Genomic DNA, 23,328 nt, shown 5'->3' on the forward strand with positions numbered 1-23,328 from the left:
CACACTCTGTTTTCTGTGGCACCAAATCACAGAGATGCCACACACGCAGGACTGTCACTCAAGCACAAATGTCAATATTAATCTCCCACCTATTTTATTTTTTTTTATTTTTTTCAGGGAGACTTTAGAAACCAAATAAGATAAAATGTTTTTTTCAGGGACAATTTAGAAACCAAATAATAAAAAAAAAAAAAGGCTTTCTATGGCCCACTGAGTGAGAGATGGCACACCCAGGAGTCAAGACTGGCACACAAGCAGAAAGGGCAATATTAATCTCCCACTGTTTTAATTTTTTTTTTTTTTCAGGGAGACTTTAGAAACCAAATAAGATAAAATGATTTTTTCAGGGACAATTTAGAAACCAAATAATAATAATAAAAAAAAAGGCTTTCTATGGCCCACTGAGTGAGAGATGGCACACACAGGAGTCAGGAGTGGCACACAAGCCCTGAGGCCAATATTTTTCTCCCACTGATTGATGTAGTGATTTTTTTTCAGGTAGATTTTAGAACCCAAATCAAGCAAAAAAATTAATAGGCTTTCTATGGCCCACTGAGTGAGAGATGGCACACACAGGAGTCAGGAGTGGCACACAAGCCCTGAGGCCAATGTTTTTCTCCCACTGATTGATGTAGTGATTTTTTTTCAGGTAGATTTTAGAACCCAAATCAAGCAAAAAAATTAATAGGCTTTCTATGGCCCACTGAGTGAGAGATGGCACACACAGGGATGGCACTCTAGCAGAAATGCCAATCTTAATCTCCCACAAAAAAAAAAAAAAAAAAACAGGGACTGTCCTACAATTACTATCTCCCTGCAGTAATCTCAGCCAGGTATGGCAGGCAGCAATAAGGAGTGGACTGATGCACAAATTAAATAAAAAGTGTGGACAAACAAAAAAGATAGCTGTGCAGAAAGGAAGGAACAAGAGGATTTGTGCTTTGAAAAAAGCAGTTGGTTTGCACAGTGGCGTACACACAGCAATGCAGCTATCAGGGAGCTTTCTAGGGCAGCCCAATGAGCTACAGCGCTGAGGAAAAAAAAAAAAAAAAATGTAGCTTCCACTGTCCCTGCACACCGAAGGTGGTGTTGGACAGTGGAAATCTCTACAGCACAAGCGGTTTGGTGGTTAATGGACCCTGCCTAACGCTATCCCTGCTTCTGACGAAGCGGCAGCAACCTCTCCCTAAGCTCAGATCAGCAGCAGTGAGATGGCGGTTGGCGGGAACGCCCCTTTATAGCCCCTGTGACGCCGCAGACAGCAAGCCAATCACTGCAATGCCCTTCTCTAAGATGGTGGGGACCAGGACCTATGTCATCACGCTGCCCACACTCTGCGTTCACCTTCATTGGCTGAGAAATGGCGCTTTTCGCATCATTGAAACGCGACTTTGGCGCGAAAGTCGCGTACCGTATGGCCGACCCCGCACAGGGGTCGGATCGGGTTTCATGAAACCCGACTTTGCCAAAAGTCGGCGACTTTTGAAAATGAACGACCCGTTTCGCTCAACCCTAATCTCTACGTTTCCACACAGCACACTCCCAGTCTCCCACAAGATGGTGATAACTTACATCTCAGAAGCACCACAGCCTGATCTCCTCTGCGTTTCCACACAACGCACTCCCAGTCTCCCACAAGATGCTGGTAACTTCCATCTCAGAAGCATTAGGTCTCACATAGCTGTCAAAATAGTGAGACAGCTGAGATCCCAACACAAGTCTCTTTACAATTATAATTACATTACACTGGAGTTTAAGTTCTCCTAATTATATGTTCTTGATAAATGTTTATATTTTGCTTCAATAGGTTTTGGAGAAGGTGACCAGTCTGAGGAGACAGTGAACCACCAATGCCACTCTTAAGCTCCATGTAATGGACATGTCATAAACGGTATTGATATTTCTGCACTTTCAGAATAATGCCTTCATCAACCAACCTTGAACCACCACATCCGGTTTGGGAACTGTAGAAAACCTTCTGTTGAGGGGATCAATCTCTCCAGGAGCCAGGAAGCCCTGCGCAGAGAACAAGATGGACGGTTGTTAAGACGGACATAGTATAAGATCCCTTCACACACTTGTGTAACAAAGAACAGTCATTGTCCTCTCGTGTGGTATCGAGCCATGCATGCCCTTCATCGCACTGCTTCACTGTTACTCTACTCACATCCCTTTCTCACATATCCATTCCCTCTTCTAACTTGTGACTCCTCTGTCTTGTATACTGGCTTTTCCAACAACTTAAAGTGTCAAAGTGAAGAAGGAGTGGACCCAATATTCCGGCATTGTCCAATAAGTCTGTTCAATAAGATGAATTATTTTTATATATCCGACTTTAGTTCACAAATATGTTTTGGATTTGGACTGAATTGTTTTTTAGTGATAGACATATGAAAAGGAATCTGTCAGATTTTTGTTATGTAATCGGAGAGATGCATGATGCAGGGGCAGAGAACCTGATTCCAGCAATGTGTCACTTTCTGCACTGCGTGGTGTAGTTTTCACTGTTTCTCTTCTGCTGGTGATAGATTCCCTTTAATACAAGCACTGAGATGTACAGAGACAAAACTGATGCTAAGAATGTGCACCTGAAGTCAGATTTCACCCTACGTGTAACATCACGGTCAGGGAAGGTGCTTTGGATGGTGTGGATCTGTCCACAGTGTGCTCACTACCTCATTTGCATACACAATTTAACAAAAAAAAAATCTCCAAAACTATCCATCAGATTTTCAGACTGAAGGTATGCGTCCAATCTTCCCACCCTTTACAAGGACCTGCAGCTACCTTGATATGGATTATGGAGATGACAGACTCCCTACAGGACAATTTTAGATTTTGTTTTAGTCTGGATTTTTTGGGTGGTGAAGGAGGAGGTCCCAATTTCAATTGTTTGCCTCGGCAGCAGAGAAGCTAGAATCGACCAGGGGTGAAAATATATTAACATTCATAGGCTTCAAACTTGCAATTGAGCAAATTGTAGAAAAAAAAAAATCTTACTGATCAGTGTACAGCATTTGATGATGGACTGGAGGTATCGGTGCACCGTGATGGAGAGATTGGGTTTTGGCCAAGCCACTTGCACACCTCCTAAGCACCACCCTACTCACTGTGCGTCTCGCTCTGCTCCACCCAGTACTGGACCATCACTCTGAGCTACTTCGTGCGGTTTGAGTCATGGGGGGAAAGGACGAACTCTGCCAGAATATCAATTATGAACTGCAGAGATCTGCTTCCCCAGCTTATCACCTGCAAAAAGGTGATATATCAGGCTGCTTCACCCTCCATTCCACACCTGAACTTCGGTTCTCCAGCTTCCTATATTGGCGTATTCCTGTTACATCGCACTTGTTAGTGACCCAGCTTGTCTTCCCGTTAATCCTGATTAGTTTTGAGCGAATATACTCGTTACTCGAGATTTCCCGAGTACGCTCGGGTGTCCTCAGAGTATTTTTTAGTGCTCGGAGATTTAGTTTTCATCACCTCAGCTGAAATATTAACATCTGTTAGCCAGCTTGATTACATGTGGGGATTCCCTAGCAACCAGGCAACCCCCACATGTACTTATGCTGGCTAACAGATGTAAATCATTCAGCTGCGGCGATGAAAACTATATCTCCGAGCACTAAAAAATACTCGGAGATCAACCGAGCGTGCTCGGGAAATCTCGAGTAACGAGTATATTCGCTCATCACTAATCCTGATCTCTCCGCTCCTGACCTCAGCTATGAATTCTAGACATGTGCTGCCTGATATGACCTTGGACTGCCTGACTATGCTTCTGTCTCACCCACCTGTACCCCGTACCTGAGTCACTGACCCTCTGGTCAGCTACTTCAGACCCAGAGACTGCACTGGAGTGGTACCTGGTGTCTGCCAGCGGCCCAGCGTATTATCATCAGAGGCCCTAATGAAGACCGGGTAAACACAATCATGGCCAAAAGTATTGACACCCCTGCAATTCTGTCAGATAATACGCAGTTTCTTCCTGAAAATGATTGCAAACAAATTCTTTGGTGGTATTATCTTCATTTAATTTGTCTTAAATGAAAAAACACAAAAAGAATTGTCCTAAAGCCAAATTGGATATAATTCCACACCAAACATAAAAAAGGGGTGGACAAAAGTATTGGCGCTGTTCAAAAAATCATTTGATGCTTCTCTAATTTGTATAATTAACAGCACCTGTAACTTACCTGTGGCACCTAACAGGTGTTGGCAATAACTAAATCACACTTGCAACCAGTTGACATGGATTAAAGTTGACTCAACCTCTGTCCTGTGTCCTTGTGTGTACCACATTGAGCACGGAGAAAAGAAAGAAGACCAAAGAACTGTCTGAGGACTTGAGAAACCAAATTGTGAGGAAGCATGAGCAATCTCAAGGCTACAAGTCCATCTCCAAAAGACCTGACTGTTCCTGTGTCTACCGTGCGCAGTGTCATCAAGAAGTTTAAAGCCCATGGCACCGTGGCTAACCTCCCAAGATGTGGACGGAAAAGAAAAATTGACAAGAGATTTCAACGCAAGATTGTGCGGATGTTGGATAAAGAACCTCAACTAACATCCAACAAGTTCAAGCTGCCCTGCAGTCCGAGGGTACAATGGTGTCAACCTGTACTATCCGTCGGCGTCTGAATGAAAAGGGACTGTATGGTAGGAGACCCAAGAAGACCCCACTTCTTACCCCGAGACATAAAAAAGCCAGGCTGGAGTTTGCCAAAATTTACCTGAAAAAGCCCAAAACGTTTTGGAAGAATGTTCTCTGGTCAGATGAGACAAAAGTAGAGCATTTTGGGCAAAGGCATCAACATAGAGTTTACATGAGAAAAAATGAGGCATTCAAAGAAAAGAACGCAGTCCCTACAGTCAAACATGGTGGAGGTTCCCTGATGTTTTGTGGTTGCTTTGCTGCCTCTGGCACTGGACTGATTGACCGTGTGCATGGCATTATGAAGTCTGAAGACTACCAACAAATTTTGCAGCATAATGTAGGGCCCAGTGTGAGAAAGCTGGATCTCCCTCAGAGGTCATGGGTCTTCCAGCAGGACAATGACCCAAAACACACTTCAAAAAGCACTAGAAAATGGTTTGAGAGAAAGCACTGGAGACTTCTAAGGTGGCCAGCAATGAGTCTAGACCTGAATCCCATAGAACACCTGTGGAGAGATCTAAAAGTGGCAGTTTGGAGAAGGCACTCTTCAAATATCAGGGACCTGGAGCAGTTTGCCAAAGAAGAATGGTCTAAAATTCCAGCAGAGCATTGTAAGAAACTCATTGATGGTTACCAGAAGAGGTTGGTTGCAGTTATTTTGGCTAAAGGTTGTGCAACCAACCAAGTATTAGGCTGAGGGTGCCAATACTTTTGTCTGGCCCATTTTTGGAGTTTTGTGTGAAATGATCAATGTTTTGCTTTTTGCTCCATTCTCTTGTGTTTTTTCTTTTAAGACAAATTAAATGAAGATAATACCAAAGAATGTGTTTGCAATCATTTTCAGGAAGAAACTGAGTATTATCTGACAGAATTGCAGGGGTGTCAATACTTTTGGCCATGACTATGTGACAACACAGCATTTTATCTTAATTAACCAGACATCTATTTTCAGTGAGCCAGAACAAATAGGCTTATCTAAATATTGACTATTGAATGTATAGGTTTGTTCTTTGATTCGTCAAGAAAACACAGGGATCGTCAAACGGTGTCCTTCCTACCTGGAGCTCGAGTTCGACACATCACTGATCGGGGTGACAGATTACTGGGAGGGGCTGGTGAGGACCCAGCGGTCATGGTGCACATTGGCACAAATGACAAAGTTAGAGGTAGGTGGAATGTCCTTAAAGATGATTTCAGGGAATTAGGCTGCAAGCTGAAAGCAAGGACCTCCAAGGTGGCATTTTCCGAAATACTGCCTGTACCACGTGCCACACCAGAGAGGCAACGGGAGATTAGGGAGGTTAATAAGTGGCTCAAGAATTGGTGTAGGAAGGAGGGGTTTGGGTTCCTGCAGAACTGGGCCGACTTCTCAGTTGGCTACAGGTTCTACGCTAGGGACGGGCTGCATCTCAATGGGGAAGGTGCAGCTGTGCTGGTGGAGAAAATGGCTAGAAGGTTGGAGGAGTGTTTAAACTAGGGATTCTGGGGGATGGTACTCATTTTATAGGAGGGGAAGATAGTGCAGATAGTGACCTGGGCACAAATAAGGAAGTTGGGGGTGGCGGTGGCATGGGGGGTGGGGTTAGAACAATTAATAATTTAAGAAAGAATAGAGGTACAGAGAGATGCATAAAGTTAGAAAAATGAGGCTAAAAGTCACAGCCAGCTCACCGACAGACCGAAGGAGCACGGAGATTTGGTCCCGACCAAGACGTGCAGTAATGGAAGATGAGGAAAAGGTGTGTACTCCAGCTCCTAAAATCTTGAAATTCTTTATTGGTGCACATAAATATAGCGTGATTAAAATCCTTGCTCAAACATGGATGCAGTCATGAGGATAGACAACGCGTTTCGATCTATGCGATCTTAATCATGTCTCATCTAATGATGTCTCTCATTGCCAGAGAGTAAAAATAATTCCAAAATATTCTAGATAAATAGTAAGAAACTAAAAAATGATAGTGCTGGCCCCTTAAAAATAGTCTGGGTGAAATTGTGGATGAGGAAAAAGCCAATATGCTAAATGACTTTTTTTCATCAGTATTTACACAAGAAAATTCCACGGCAGACAAAATGATCAGTGATAACAAAAATTCCCCATTAAATGTCACCTGCTTAACCCAGCAGGGAGTACGGCGGCGTCTAGAAATCACTAAAATTGACAAATCTCCGGGCACGGATGGGATCCACCCCCGAGTACTGCAGGAACTAAGTACAGTCGTTGATAGACCATTATTTTTAATCTTTAAAGACTTCATAGCAACAGGGTCTGCACCACAGGACTGGTGTATAGCAAATGTGGTGCCAATATTCAAAAAGGGAACAAAAACTGAACTCGGAAATTATACGCCAGTAATCTTAACCTCTACTGTGGGTAAAATCCTGGAGGGCATTCTAAGGGATACTATACTGGAGTATCTGAAGAGGAATAACCTCATGACCCAGTATCAGCATGGGTTTTCTAGGGACCGTTCCTGTCAGACTAATCTGATCAGCTTCTATGAAGAGGTAAGTTCCGGACTGGACCAAGGGAACCCAGTGGACGTAGTGTATATGGACTTTTCAAAAGCTTTTGATACGGTGCCATACAAAAGGTTGACACATAAAATGAGAATGGGGAGAGGGGAAAATATGTGTAAGTGGGTTAAGAGCTGGCTCAGGGATAGGAAACAAAGGGTGGTTATTAATGGAGCACACTTGAACTGGGTCATGGTTAGCAGTGGGTCAGTATTGGGCCCTCTTCTTTTTAACATATTAATGACCTTGTAGGGGACATACAGAGCAGAATTTCAATATTTGCAGATGACACTAAACTCTGCAGGGTAATCAATACAGGGGAGGACAATTTTATATTACAGGATGATTTATGTAAACTAGAAGCTTGGGCTGATAAATGGCAAATGAGCTGTAATGGGGATAAATGTAAGGTCATGCACTTGGGTAGAAGTAATAAGATCTATAACTATGTGCTTAATTCTAAAACTCTGAGCAGAACCGTCAATGAAAAAGACCTGGGTGTATGGGAGGATGACAAACTCACATTCAGTGGCCAGTGTCAGGCAGCTGCTGCAAAGGCAAATAAAGTATTGGGATGCATTAAAAAGAGGCATATATGCTCATGAGGAGAACATAATTTTACCTCTATACAAGTCACTAGTGCGACCACACTTAGAATACTGTGTACAGTTCTGGTCTCCGGTGTATAAGAAAGACATAGCTGAACTAGAGCGGCTGCAGAGAAGAGCGACCAAGGTTATTAGTGGACTGGGGGTCTGCAATACCAAGACAGGTTATTACACTTGGGGCTATTTAGTTTGGAAGAACGAAGGCTAAGGGGTGATCTTATGTTAATGCATAAATATATGAGGGGACAGTACAAAGACCTTTCTGATGATCTTTTTAATTATAGACCTGAGACAGGGACAAGGGGGCATCCTCTACGTCTGGAGGAAAGAAGGTTTAAGCATAATAACAGACGTGGATTCTTTACTGTAAGAGCAGTGAGGCTTTGGAACTCTCTGCCGTATGATATTGTAATGAGTGATTCATTACTTAAATTTAAGAGGGGGCTGGATGCCTTTCTTGTAAAGTATGATGTTACAGGTTATATATACTAGATTCCTTGTTAGGGCGTTGATCCAGGGAACTAGTCTGATTGCCGTATGTGGAGTCAGGAAGGAATTTTTTTTCCCCAATGTGGAGCTTAATGTTTGCTGCATGGGGTTTCTTTTTTTGCCTTCCTCTGGATCAACATGTAAGGCTATGGGTTGAACTAGATGGACTTAAAGTCTTCCTTCAACTTTAACCCCTTCATGACCCAGCCTATTTTGACCTTAATGACCTGGCCGTTTTTCGCAATTCTGACCAGTGTCCCTTTATGAGGTAACTCAGGAACGCTTCAACGGATCGTAGAGGTTCTGAGACTTTTTTTGTGACATATTGGGCTTCATGTTAGTGGTCAATTTAGGTCGATAATTTTTACGTTTATTTGTGAAAAAAATGGAAATTTGGCTAAAATTTTGAAAAATTCGCAATTTTCAAATTTTTTTTTTTTTATTCTGTTAAACGAGAGAGTTGCGTGACACAAAATAGTTAATAAATAACATTACCCACATGTCTACTTTACATCAGCACAATTTTGGAAACAATTTTTTTTTTTGCTAGGAAGTTATAAGGGTTAAAATTTGACCAGCGATTTCTCATTTTTACAACGAAATTTACAAAACCAATTTTTTTAGGGACCACTTCACATTTAAAGTCAGTTTGAGGGGTCTATATGGCTGAAAATACCCAAAAGTGATACCATTCTAAAAACTGCACCCCTCAAGGTGCTCAAAACTATATTCAAGAAGTTCGCTCCAATCGTTAGCGGACACCATGTCGCGTTTGGAGAGCCCCTGAGTGTCTAAACATTGGAGCTCCCCCACAAGTGACCCCATTTTGGAATTTAGACCTCCCAAGGAACTAATCTAGATGTGCGGTGACCACTTTAAACCCCCAAGTGCTTCACAGAAGTTTAGAACGCAGAGTCGTGAAAATAAAAAATCATTTTTCTTTCCTCAAAAATTATTTTTAGCTCACAATTTTTTATTTTCACAAGAGTAACATGAGAAATTGGACGCCAAAAGTTGTTGTCCAGTTTGTCCCGAGTACGCCGATACCCCACATGTGGGGGGGGGACCACTGTTTGGGCACACGTCGGGGCTCGGAAGGGAAGTAGAGACGTTTTGGAATGCAGACTTTGATAGAATGGTCTGCGGGCATCACGTTGCGTTTGCAGAGCCCCTGATGAACCTAAATAGTAGAAACCCCCCACAAGTGACCCCATTTTGGAAACTAGACCCCCCAAGGAACTTATCTAGATGTGTGGTGAGCACTTTGAACCCCCAAGTGCTTCACAGAATTTTATATCGCAGAGCCGTGAAAAAAAATCAATTTTTGCCCACAAAAATAATTTTTTAGTTCCCCATTTTGTTATTTTCCCAAGGGTAGCAGGAGAAATTAGGCCCCCAAAGTTGTTTTGCAATTTTTCCTGAGTACGCTGATACCCCATATGTTTGGGTAAACCACTGTTTGGGTGCACGTCAGGGCTCGGAAGGGAGGGAGCACCATTTGACTTTTTGAACGCAAGATTGGCTGGAATCAATTGTGGCGCCATGTTGCGTTTGGAGACACCTGATGTGCCTAAACAGTGGAAACCCCTCAATTCTAACTCCAACACTAACCCCAACACACCCCTAACCCTAATCCCAACTCTAGCCATAACCCTAACCACAACCCTAACCCCAACACACCCCTAACCACAACCCTAACCCCAACACATCCCTAACCCTAACCATAACCACAAGCCTAATCTTAACCCTATTTCCAACCCTAACCCTAATTCCAACCCTAACCCTAAGGCTATGTGCCCACGTTGCAGATTTGTTAGATTTTTCCGCACCATTTTTTAAAAATCCGCAGGTAAAAGGCACTGCGTTTTACCTGCGGATTTACCGCGGATATCCAGTGTTTATTGGGTGGATTTCACCTGCGGATTCCTATTGAGTAAGAGGTGTAAAACGCTGCAGAATCCGCACAAAGAATTGACATGCTGCGGAATATACAACGCAGCGTTTCCGCGCTGTATTTTCCGCACCATGGGCACAGCGGTTTTGGTTTTCCATAGGTTTACATGGTACTGTAAACGTGATGGAAAACTCCTACAAATCCGCAGCGACCAATCCGCTTCGGATCCGCAGCCACATCCGCATCGTGTGCACATAGCCTAATTCTAACCCTAACCCTAGTTCTAACCCTAATTCTAATCATAGTTCTAACCCTAATTTTAACCCTAGTTCTAACCCTAACCCTAACACTAGCCCTACCCCTAACCCTAGTTCTAGCACTAACCCTAGCCCTAAACCCTAACCCTAGTGGAAAAATAAAAGTAAATATATTTTCTTTATTTTATTATTGTCCCTACCTATGACGGTGATAAAGGGGGGGTTCATTTACTATTTTTTTTTTTTATCACAGTGATCAAAATGTACCTGGAATGACTCTGCCGGCCGATTAGGCGGGTGCACTGTGCATGCGCCCGACATTTTCGAAGATGGCGGCGCCCATGGAGAAGATGGATGGACACCGGAGCACAGTAAGTATGGGGGGGTGGGATCGGAGCACGGGTGAGAGGATAGGAGGACGGGGGGAGCGGACAGGAGGACAGGGGAGCGGACAGGAGGATGGAGGAGCGGAGCACATTACAGGACAGAGGACTGGGGAGATCGGTGGCGGGGGCAGATAAGGGTTTCCAGCCATGGCCGATGATATTGCAGCATCGGCAATGGCTGGATTGTAATATTTCACCACGTTTAATAGGTGAAATATTACAAATTGCCCTGATTGGCTTCTGAAAGTGAAACAGCCAATCAGAGCGATCGTAGCCACGGGGGGCGAAGCCACCCCCCCTGGGCTGAAGTTCCACTCCCCCTGTCCCTGTAGGTCGGGTGAAATTACAGTTAACCCTTTCACCCGACCTGCAGGGACGCGATCATTCTGTGACACAGCATATGCGTCACAGGTCGGATTGGCACCGACTTTCATGACGCATACGCTGTGTCACAGGTCGGGAAGGGGTAAAAATACTTGGTTACTATGTTTTGTTCGTATAAGCCTGTAATATTGACTTTTAAGTTGACGTTTGTTCTAACATATTGTGTTATCCTGGATGACTGAGACACAGGGTAATTGAACAATGATGCTCCTTCATGAGGCATACAGATTTGACACTCTACAAGATGCCAGCTTAGGGGTCCATGGCTCAGGCTGAAAGAATATAGATCTGTACCACTGACCATCACTGAACCCATGGATGCATTTGGGGTAGTCAGGATTTGGACCCACCAGTCACCGGAGCCCCATGGATATGTTTGATAAAACCAGGACTGGGATCCACTGGTCACCTGGCTCCATGGAGATGTTCGGAGATACCAGTTTGTGACCCTCAGAGTCACCTGGCCTTATGCCTCAATGGACAATCGACTCTGGAAGATGAATCCAGGTTGTGACCCTCGGGTCAACTGGCTTTATAACTGAATGGAATGTCATCTTCCTACACTTGTCGTTACCTCTTCTTTTTGTGCCACAGGTGGTGGTAGTTGACCCTCGAAGCTCTTAAGTCACAGCTGCTCTTATCCCGGCGAGTCAGCGGAAGGATGAGGACTCTCTAATTTTGCACCATCTTGGGTACTTTGCTGGGACTGTTCTGTGTGTTATTTGCCTGTTTTATGGTTCAATAAAGTATTGCCACACTGTTTAACCCTCACTCTGTGTTGCCTGAGTAGTATCATGTATTATGCCCACGTAAAAAGGAGAGGGGGCGTTAGGTGGGATGATCCCTGGTCCATGAAATTTCAGCTAGCGAACCAGAACACCCGATGAACCCCACGTCTTCAGAACTAAGTCACACCCCTTCAGGCTAATCCCGGCCCATGGCACAGAGGATCCACACACATGCCAGTATTATACGTTGGTTGTATAGGATAAGTTTTCTGAAAATTAAATTGCTACCAAAAATTGTCATACTTTTCCGTAATTCACCTGTATGAGTCTCCAGGAGTATCTTCACGGTCCTTCACAGAAAACATTAAACTTTTGTAAGTGGGCCTCCTACCAGTACAAAAGAGACATGCTTAGCTACAGATGGGGTGTTAAATGGTGCCTCCATGTTTTTTTTTTATTTGCTGTGAGAGAACAGATTGTATTTTGCATCTGTGGTGTCCTTCTGGTCTTATAACTCTGGTGTCCCAGTGACCAGATAGCACTGCTGAGCGGAAACGTTTACATTTCTATTCTTGCCCTTAAAGTTCATATTGGTTATATATTTCAGAGGAAATGTTTGTCAGGACTAAGAGCGGTTAGGCTTGAAACGCGTAAACCTGTGTCAGTTTTTACCACCCCTGTATGTCTTCCATGTGATTTTTATTCTTGGTTTTTAATGGTCCCCAACAAAGTCATGTTTCAATACACTAACTTACCTATTTTCCTGCTGTTGTTGGGTTTCTTTCTTTGTCTGCTATATCCCATCACCCGAAATGCTACCGTCCTGGCTGAGAACCACTAGTGAATGAGCTACCGAGAGCACAGCATCACTGACTGGCTGAACTGCAGTGACCTCAGGACCGTGGGAAAAAGTCAGTGATGATGTCACCGCTAGTAACTGAGGCCGGGCTCGCAGCAGCTCATTCACCAGTGGTTCTCAGCTGGGACGGTCGCATCTTGGCACCATCCAGGTTGAAAACTATTTAGCCCCCAGACATTGATTATGGTGTGGGACAGAACGACGGACAGGTATGGTATATTGTTTTTTTTTTATATTACGTTTATTAAAGGAGAATGAGGGCTTCGGTGAAATTAGGTGAGGTCGTAAGTATGGATTAATTGAGATTATTAAAGGAGTCTGAGTAATTTTTTTTCAATTAAAGGATTTTATTGTGGCTGTGTCTTTATTATCATTACAACTACAGGATTTTAATCGATGTGAATACTTTTCTGCTCAATGAGGACAAAATTATTCTCGGAGTGATACCTTTATTGGCTAACCAGAATAATATGTTTGAAGCTTTCAGAGCACAGAGGCTCCTTCCTCAGGCAAGCTTACAAAAAGATTAATAAGAAAAAAGCACAACATTTAAGGGATAGAACAGTAGGACATTTGTTCATAAGGTGGGAGGTGTGATGCCTCTTAAAGATAAGCCAAGGAAACCAAATTAGGCATTTTGTTACAAATGGAGAGGTGTCCTTAATTATCTGGAGTGCTCTGGTGGAGGTGTGAATTGTATCCATGTAGTGACAAATAAATCCAGGTGTTACATTGAGTCCTAGTGTCAAAGAATTGAACATCTTCATCAGTTTGAACTCCCAAATGTTTATTTCTCTGTGATCCTTAAAATGACCTTTGAGTATTAAGACTTTAAATCTGTCATACTCTGTCCAGGTCCAGAGAGATGTTTTCCCACAGGCGTGTCCATTTCATTCCTGATTGTGTGTCTGTGTAGATTCATCCTAGTTTGTAGATTTTCATGGTTTCCCCAATATAAATACTTCCAGGGCACCTCGTACAGCGTGTCATGTACACCACATTGGAAGATGTACAAGAAAAGGAACCCATGACCTTATAGTCCTAATTTGTGTTTGGTACGCGGACTGTATTTGTTGAAAATATGTGGGTACAAGTTTTGCACTTTTTATTGTTACATGGGAATGTGCCAGTCACTGATGGTGATGAGAGGACACTTTTGACAAGGAGATTCCTTAAGTTAGGGGGCTGTTTATAGGAGAGAAGTGGTAGTTCTGGGAATATTTATTTGTATTTGTGGTCTCTGTGGAGTATGGGCTGGAGATCAGCACCGATTATCCTTAGGATGCTCATGTGGGGGTTGTATGTGGGGCGCCTGTTGTCCTCAGTTTGTAATACAGGAGGTTGTTTCTTGGGATCCTTGTAGCCCTGTGGATCTGTTCATCTATTACCAGTGGATGGTCTCCTTGTAAGAATGTATTCCTCAGTGATGGCAGCTGTAGTTCCCTTTACTGTCTGAACAGGTCCAAACATACCTCAGAGCTTGACTGTAGATGATGGATTTTTTTGTGTGTCTTGGATGAAAGCTGTTCCATCTAAGTTATGCCAGACGTCCTGTGGGCTTATGGTAAATTGATGTTTGTATTGTGTTGTCCTTGATGTATATGGTTATGTCCAGAAAATGAATTAGTGACTTTGAAAAGTTGAGGGTGAGCTTGATGGATCCGTTTTTTCCTATAGACTTGTATTAGCAACGGATTGTGACAGATGGCCTTCCGTTTCATCCGTCGTTTGATGGATCCGTCGTAAAGTCTTTGTCCGTTGGCCGGAGACAACGGACATAGTAAAGTTTTTTTGTGTACGTCGAAAAGTCTGACAGCGATGTGACTGATTCCGTTTTTTGAAACCGAGCATGCCTCTCTCGCTCTCTAAAATTCTGTTCTTTAAATTCCGGCTGCAGCCACCTCAACGGATCCGTCAAAAAAACGGATCCAGTGCATCTGTTTTTTATAATCGGCACAGGATCCGTCTTCTCAACACTTTGACGGATTTTGCCTGATTCCAAAAAAAACAATGTGTGAAAGAGGCCTAACCCAGAATAGGCCCAAATCCATTCAATTAAAGAGAAACAACAATCCACTATTTTACAGAAAGTTCAGTCAAGCTGAAAAATTGCTAGAATCGATTAAACTGGCTCACGAGAAGAGCCACAGGAAATGAAGACAAACAATTACCTCTACTGCAGAGGATAAGTTCATCAGAGGTAACAGCCTAAGAAATCCCAAATGGACAGTACTTCACATAACAGCTCTCATAAATTATGCACATACATCAAGTAGCAGACACATTTCTGAGGCACTAATGAGGACAACAAACAATGACATTTTTTGAGCTGATTAACAAAAAAGATTGGACATTAGATCTGGGGAAATCTGTACTGTGGTCTCATGAGTCAACACTTAAGATTTTTTATACCAATTAATATGTGTTTGAGAGATACAAAAAAAAGTGCCTACTGTAAAGAATGCTGTGGGGGTGATTCGCTGGTGACACTTTTGGCAAGTTATTCCAAATTCAAGGCACATTTATCCAACATGGCTACAAGGCTGCAACAGGACAACGACCTAACCATAGCTCTGGGATATGTGAACAAGAAGGAGGTTGGAGGGCTGTGTTAGATGATATGGCCTCCACAATCACTCGACCTCAACCAAATTCAGATGGTTTGGGATGAGTTAAACTAGAGACTAAAAGCAGCCAACAAGTGCTCAGCACCTGTGGGAAGGTTGAACTTGATGGACTTAGGTCTTTTACAACCTACGTAACTCCTTCAAGACTGTTGGAAAGTCGTTCCATGTGACAACCCGGTGAAGCTACTGGAGAATATGTTAAAGGCTTGTGAGGTTGTCAGAGAAATAGGGTGGCTATTTGAGGAATCTAAGGTTTAACACACATATTGTGGTTTGTTTCAAATGAGTTTCTTTACTTCTTTTTCCCATATGTGCTCCTTAGTGGTTTTGCAGTCTGAATTTACAATGTCTACATTTCATTAAAAACAAAAAATATATATACATATAGTATGGACAGATGTGTCCAAACTTTTCAATGGTACTGTGTATGTAGTTCTTTGTTCCCTGATGAGTTTTCCTGCACTTCTCTTTTAACCACCAGTCTCACGATCAGGTCTTTTTGTACCTTTTTGGAGACTCATCATTCATTGCTAGATGTTTCTGAGTCAGATAGTGAATGGCTTTGACGGTGCTGCAAACAGTGGCTACTAGATGATCCAGACTTTCCGTTGGGTAAATCATGGATTTTGCTTTTACTGGTTGGTTTATGAGGCCGGGGTGACACTATCAGTATTTGGTCAGTATTTTACATCAGTATTTGTAGCCAAAACCAGGAGTGGAACAATCAGAGGAAAAGTATAAAAGAAACAAATCACCACTTCTGGATTTATACTGTCCTGTCTGTATACTCTCTTCCTCCCCTGCCCAGGGGATGTGGTATGATCAGGTCATGTCCTGTACGGTCAGACACATCCATTACACAGAACAGCAGGGGCACATTTATAGTAATAATGCTCCTGCGCTGTCCTGTCTGTATTCTCTCTTCTCCCCCTGCCCAGGAGCTGTGGTATGATCAGACCATGTCCCTGTACGGTCAGACACGACCATTACACAGTACAGCAGCGGCACATTTATAGGAATAATGTTCCTGTGCTGTCCTGTCTGTATTCTCTCTTCCCCCCCTGCCCAGAAGATGTGATATGATCAGACCATGTCTCTGTACGGTCAGACACGGCCATTACACAGTACAGCAGGGGCACATTTATAGGAATAATGCGCCTGTGCTGTCCTGTCTGTATATTCTCTTCGTCCCCTGCCTAGGAGATGTGGTATGATCAGTCTCACGATCAGGTCTTTTTGTACCTTTTTGGAGACTCGTCATTCATTGCTAGATAATGTTTCTGGGTCAGTTAGTGAATGGCTTTGACGGTGCTGCGGATAGTGGCTACTAGATGATCCAGACTTTCCATTGGGTAAATCATGGATTTTGTTTTCACTGGTTGGTTTATGAGGCCGGTGTGACACTATCAGTATTTGGTCAGTATTTTTAGCCAAAACCAGGAGTGGAACAATCAGCGGAAAAGTATAATAGAAACACATCACCATTTCTGGATTTATCACCCATTCCTGGTTTTGGCTCCAAATACTGATGTAAAATACTGACCAAATACTGATAGTTTGACCCCCGCCTCATTGTCAAACTGACCATCCAAAACCATCCAGAAGGGTCAGTAGGGGTTGGCTCTCCGCTTTCGTTTGTTGGATCTTCTGTATAACGTCATGCTTATATTAATGTGTTTGTAAAAAAAAGAAGAATTTGGGGTCTCTAAAAGACGCATTTTTTACAATACTCCATCCTCTGAAGAGAAGTTGAATGTTGGTTCTTGTTTTTCTCCACTTTGACACTCACTGTTCTCTGCACCTGGTCCATGGAAGCTGCTGACCGGGAGGACCAGGAATGGCAGCCAGAGGCTTCAATAGAAGTGGGCAAGAAAGGCACGAGACCTTTGTACAACCTGACGCGGCACCTTACCTCAGACATTAGACAGCCTAGAATATACAGCGATTGTCCCCACATATGTGGCAGCTTTCCCAAGGGGACGCGATCTACTGTGTGAGGATTCTGATTCTCTTCCTCCACCTACAAGTAAAAGTGGTAAGTCAATGTTCAGAACCCACCACCGGCCCACTGATCTGTAGGACGCCTTACCTGGCTTTCTGGCACACTGTACAGCTCTGGCACTAGTTGCACTCCATGCGCTCCCTTGATGAGGACACTTTCCATCGCTTCTCTATATTCCTGCACCTGATACAGAACATTCAGAAGAAGTTACAGAAAAGCACAGGAGACATCTGAGAAATATGGGACAGTATGCCGAGTCTCACAAGCGTCTTACCTGCTCCTTATTACCAATAAAAATCCCATCCAGGATTAAGTATGTCCAGAAGAGCGGCCACTCACACTCAATGTTCTCAAACAGCTTCAGCTCTGCTGGTTCATAGTATAACCTGCTGGGGTCCTGGATGTGAAAGAAAAGGAGAACATTCAGGGAGCACCTTTCTGTCCAATACCAAGCATTTATAACCCCTTTCCGCCATCCTGACCCTAAACCTATACAGTAAGAACTCTGGAAAGCTTCCCCAAATGTCAGTGATTCCCCTTCTTCCCAGAGCCATAACTTTCTTTTTCCAAAGATTGTATTTTGTTTTATAGGATAAACAAGCAAATAGGCAATAGGATGGGTAGAAGGGTAGGAGGGGGGGGGACAATAAGGGTAGGGAGGGGAAGAGCGGGGGCACAGGGGAGAACAAATATAACAATAGAAAGATTGCAAATGAATTTAAGGCCAATCATTTATGAACAGGAATTTAACAGTTAGTTAACAGACAGAAATTTATAACTAAATGGTAATGCACCTGAATGTTGGTGGTGGATGAAATTAAGTAATGGGTGGCGGAAAGGCCTTGTCCCATTTGCTCCATTTCTCATAGAATTTTCCAAACTGATTATTAATCAGAGCAAAATTCAGTTCATGTGATCTATGTTGCTGAGATAAATATAAAATGAATTCCGGATTTGGGAGTGTTTTGCTTTTCCAGTGGAACGCGATGGTGTTTTTTGCTATTAGGCATAGGTGGATGAATAAAGGTTGGAGTGCCAAATCCAATACGTCTAGGTTGAGGGATAGAAGGGCCATTTGTGGGGTGAGGGTAAAGGTTTTGTTGCAGAGTTTATTGAGAGTGATGGATATCCAAGATCAAAGTGATTTGACTCTAGGACATTCCCAAAGCATATGCAATAGGACTCCCTTGAAGCCGCAGTCTCTCCAGCAGAAAGGTGAGGTTGAGGTAAAAGGACCAAAGTGTGCTAATTTTGCAGATGTAAAATACCATCTACTGATAGTTTTGAAGTATGTCTCTTGAAGCGGAAATGAGATTGTGGAATTGTATGTTTTAGAGAAAGCCTCTTCCCATTGCTCTGTGGAAAGGGTTGAATTCAGGGTTTTTTCCCAGGAAATCATGTAAGGGCTTTTTGACAAACTTTCGTCTTTGTTGAAGGAGTGGTAAAGCCATGCCTCCAGAAGATTTTGTGGTGTGGGTTATTTAGGACTTTTATGGAAGCGTGAGTGAAGTTCATTTTTGAATTGAGAAATGCAGAGACATTATCTTTTAGGAGGATTAATTCTGTGAATAAGGAAAAAGGGGACATTGAAATTTTTCCTCAACAATACAAAATCGAGGAAACTGGAGCCGTTGTGTATATCTCCCAATTTTGTAATTTTTAATTCTAACCAAATGGCAGGGAGAATTTTGTTAGGCCAAAAATGAAGGTGAGGGGTAGATTTTTTAGAATGGAGAGCCATAACTTTCTTACTTTTCCATCATTATGGTCATGTGAGGGCTTGTCTTTTGGGGGACAAGTTGGACTTTTGAATGACACCATTGCTTTTAAGATATTGTGAACTGGAAAACGGGGAAAAAAATTGTATCTGCCGTGAAATTGAAAAAAAAAGTGCAATCCCACAATTGTTTTTTTTTTTTTTTTTTTTTTACAATGTTAAATAAAAGCTAAAACTGACCTGTCATTATGGGTCTCCAGGCGTTTATGACTTTGCAGATACCAAAAATGTCTAGCTTCTTTTTTTATGCAAGTGGTGAAAAAAATAATGCCCACTTTGTCAAAAAAAAAAGTAAAAAAAGGTACCATTCTCCAAGACCTGCAGCATCTCCATTTTTTGGGTTCTGGGTAAAGGATTAATTTTTACGTGCCGAGCTTTTTACCAAAATAACGTAATTCTGGCATTTTCATTTTTATTGTGTTACGCTGTTTACTGATTGAATTAATTCTTTTTATATGTTGATAAAGCATTTCTCAACGCGGCGATACCAAATATGTGTTTTGTTTTTGTAACTGTTTTAACTTGCTTCAATAGTCTCCATTGGAGACTAAAAGCTGGGATCATCTGATCGCCTGAGCTACACGTAGGGCATATATTAGGTTACTCAAATCTCATAGTACAAGATTACACATTGGTGTACACCACCGGTACATTGGACGTAAATTAGGGAGGATAAAAAAAATGTGTAATTAAAATGTGACTTTTATTTCAGACCATGTCCCTGTACGGTCAGACACGGCCATTACAAAGTACAGCAGGGGCACATTTATAGGAAAAATGTTCCTGTGCTGTCCTGTCTGTATTCTCTCTTCCTCCTCTGCCCAGGAGATGTGATATGATCAGACCATGTCCCTGTACGGTCAGACACGGCCATTACACAGAACAGCAGGGGCACATTTATAGGAATAATGCTCCTGCGCTGTCCTGTCTGTATTCTCTCTTCCTCCCCTGTCCAGGAGATGAGGTATGATCAGACCATGTCACTGGACAGTCAGACACGGACATTACACAGTACAGCAGGGGCAAATTTATTGGAATAAAGCTCCTGTGCTGTCCTGTTTGTATTCTCTCTCCCCTCTCTGCCCATGAGATGTGATATGATCAGACCAAGTCCCTGTATGGACAGACACGACCATTACACAGTACAGCAGGGGCACAATTCTAAGAATAATGTTCCTGTGATGTCCTGTCTGTATATTTTCTTCGTACCGTACCCAGGAGCTGTGGTATGATCAGGCCATGTCCTGTACGGTCAAACACGGCCATTACACAGTACAGCAGGGGCAAATTTCTATGAATAATGTTCCTGTGCTGTCCTGTCTGTATTCTCTCTTCCTCCCCTGTCCAGGAGATGAGGTATGATCAGACCATGTCACTGGACAGTCAGACACAGCCATTACACAGTACAGCAGGGGCACATTTATAGGAATAATGTTCCTGTGCTGTCCTGTCTGTATTCTCTCTTCCTTGCCTGCCCAGGAGATGTGGTATGATCAGGTCATGTCCCTGTACGGTCAGACACGACCATTACACAGTACAGCAGGGGCACATTTATAGGAATAGTGTTCCTGTGCTGTCCTGTCTGTATATTCTCTTTTGTGTCCTCCCCTGCCCAGGAGATGTGGTATGATGAGGCCATGTCCCTGTACGGCCAGACACGGCCATTATACAGGACAGCAGGGGCACATTTATAGGAATAATGTTCCTGTGCTGTCCTGTCTGTATTCTCTCTCTCGTGTCCTTTCCTGTCCAGGACCTGTGGTGTGATCAGACCATGTCCCTGTACGGTGAGACACGGCCATTACACAGTACAGCAGGGGCACATTTATAGGAATAGTGTTCCTGTGCTGTCCTGTCTGTATATTCTCTTTTGTGTCCTCCCCTGCCCAGGAGATGTGGTATGATGAGGCCATGTCCCTGTACGGCCAGACACGGCCATTATACAGGACAGCAGGGGCACATTTATAGGAATAATGTTCCTGTGCTGTCCTGTCTGTATTCTCTCTCTCGTGTCCTTTCCTGTCCAGGACCTGTGGTGTGATCAGACCATGTCCCTGTACGGCCAGACACGGCCATTACACAGTACAGCAGGGGCACATTTATAGGAATAACGTTCCTGTGCTGTCCTGTCTGTATTCTCTCTCGTGTCCTCACTTCTCCAGGAGATGTGGTATGGTCAGACCATGTCCCTGTACAGTCACACATGACCTTTACACAGTACAGCAGGGAAACATTGATAAGATTATCTCAGGAATGGAACATGTTATTTATCACCACCAATTGTGGAAATTATTATTATTATTCCAAGATCTATTGATTAAAATTAACTTTTGTTTGTGGAAAATCCCTTAAAAATCAGATAGTCATACCGTACAAAAGAGTTAAAAAATAACATTTACCCCATTTCCAATTCTATCACCTTCCTTTTTTTAATGTTTTGTTAGTATGTTAGTTGGGTGAAATGTATAGCAGCCATGTTTCGTTCCTCCAACGCAATTGTCAAAATATATATATTTTTTTTAGGACCCAGTTCACTTTTGAAGTGTCTTTTAGGGGTTATATGTTAGAAAACCTCAAATCAAGGACACATTTTAAGAAAAAAAGGGCCCCTCGTGATATTCAAAACAACATTCAAAATGTTGTTTTTTTTCCATAAAAATGTTTATTCAGCCCCATATATTTAATTTCCTCAAGGGTAACAAGAGAAAATGTCCCCCTTGATTTGTTGTGCAATTTCTCCAGAGTACGCGGATACCCCATGTGTGGTCAGAAGCTGCCATGCTCGTGCATGGTGAGACTAGGGTGGCAGGAACGCCATTTTGGAAGAATAGATTGCAGATGCCATTCTTGCATTTGAAGAGTGCAGGAGAGGCCCCAAACAGCAGAACTCCCCAGCCCCATGAATGACCTTCATTTAGAAACTTCCCCAATCACGGCATTCCTCTTGGGATGTGGTCAGATTCTCGAAGTCACAGGTATTTCACAGAATTGTGAAAACTTGGCAGTGAAAAAGTTAAATTTTTCCAGTGAAGCGTTGCTTTCATGACACCTTGCACTTTGACATGAGCTAATAGGGATAATAGGTTTCCAGAATGTGGCAGGCAATCTGTCATGTGTAGGTGATGCTCAATATGTGGGCAGGAACGTCTCTCTGGGCCGCTGCCAAGCTCAGGAAGGAGGGCAGATTCTGCTGTCATGGTTTCTAGGTGTCACATTGGCAGAGCCCCTGAGGTGCCAATACGGCGAAACCCCCCAAAACTGACCCAATGTACCTACACTCCTCAACCAATTCATCTAAGGAAGTGGTTTGTTTTTGCGTCATCGTAATTTATATAGTCTAACTTTTGTAATATTTTTACAGACAACCTAGTGAGGAGGTGATTTACAGTTTTAGAAGATGTTTTCAGTGATATTTATTTTCATATGACTTTTTGATCCCATTTTATACCATTTTTGTGTTGAATTTTTGCCATATTTATTATTTCTATGTCGCTCCCTATAGAGCGAAACTATGTGAAGGTTTTATAGCTCTGGCCTTCTAGACTTGGAGATACTAAATGTCTACTTTTTTAACTTCTGTTTTTTTCTTAAGAAATGTATTTTAATTGGAGAAATGTGTTTTGCATTTTTATTCTTCAATATTTTATTATTTTTGTACCTAGTACCCCTATGGGACATCCAGTTTTAGTTATGTGATCAGTGGTCTAATACTTATGCACAGTCATCACTGTTTCACCGACACATAACCTGCAGGACCTAAAGGGCCATCGTGCCGGTAGAATTGGAGGTAATTCTTTCATAGGTGCCATGATATCAGTGGTGTCATCACAAACACATTGATCGGTGCCAGAGGAGTGGGAGAGAGCCCTACCCGCCACACAACTCTCTGGATGCAGCGATCTCTACTGACGGTGCTGACACCAGCCACCGCTGTTACTGCAGAAGCTCCTCTGTCAGTTGAGCCAGGTTCGCGATGGTGATAAAGCAGGCACAGGAGCTGTGAGACAATTCACAAGAACCCCCTCGCAGTCATAACACACATGTACATCATATTTCCAGAAGGGGTTACGCATTATATAGAAACTGTTATAGTCACAACTATTGCCAGCTCATGAGATTGTTCATTTTTGGCACATCAAACAATAT

General features: G+C 42.9%; 1 protein-coding gene across 2 annotated transcripts in view; it reads right to left on the minus strand.

Annotated features, from left to right (window-relative positions):
• The window catches only part of PHKA1 (phosphorylase kinase regulatory subunit alpha 1), a 491,521-nt gene that overhangs the window by 313,780 nt on the left and 154,413 nt on the right, over positions 1 to 23,328 (minus strand). For both annotated transcript variants that reach the window (XM_077286537.1, XM_077286538.1), the window contains exons 10-13: positions 17,680 to 17,802; positions 17,493 to 17,588; positions 17,316 to 17,423; positions 1,938 to 2,016 (exon numbers count right to left, since the gene is read on the minus strand). In XM_077286537.1, the coding sequence (XP_077142652.1) occupies positions 1,938 to 2,016; positions 17,316 to 17,423; positions 17,493 to 17,588; positions 17,680 to 17,802 (406 nt within the window). The remainder of the gene's footprint in view (positions 1 to 1,937; positions 2,017 to 17,315; positions 17,424 to 17,492; positions 17,589 to 17,679; positions 17,803 to 23,328) is intronic.

The sequence above is a fragment of the Ranitomeya variabilis genome, chromosome 2 (genome assembly GCF_051348905.1).
Source record: "Ranitomeya variabilis isolate aRanVar5 chromosome 2, aRanVar5.hap1, whole genome shotgun sequence".
NCBI classification, from domain to species: domain Eukaryota; kingdom Metazoa; phylum Chordata; class Amphibia; order Anura; family Dendrobatidae; genus Ranitomeya; species Ranitomeya variabilis.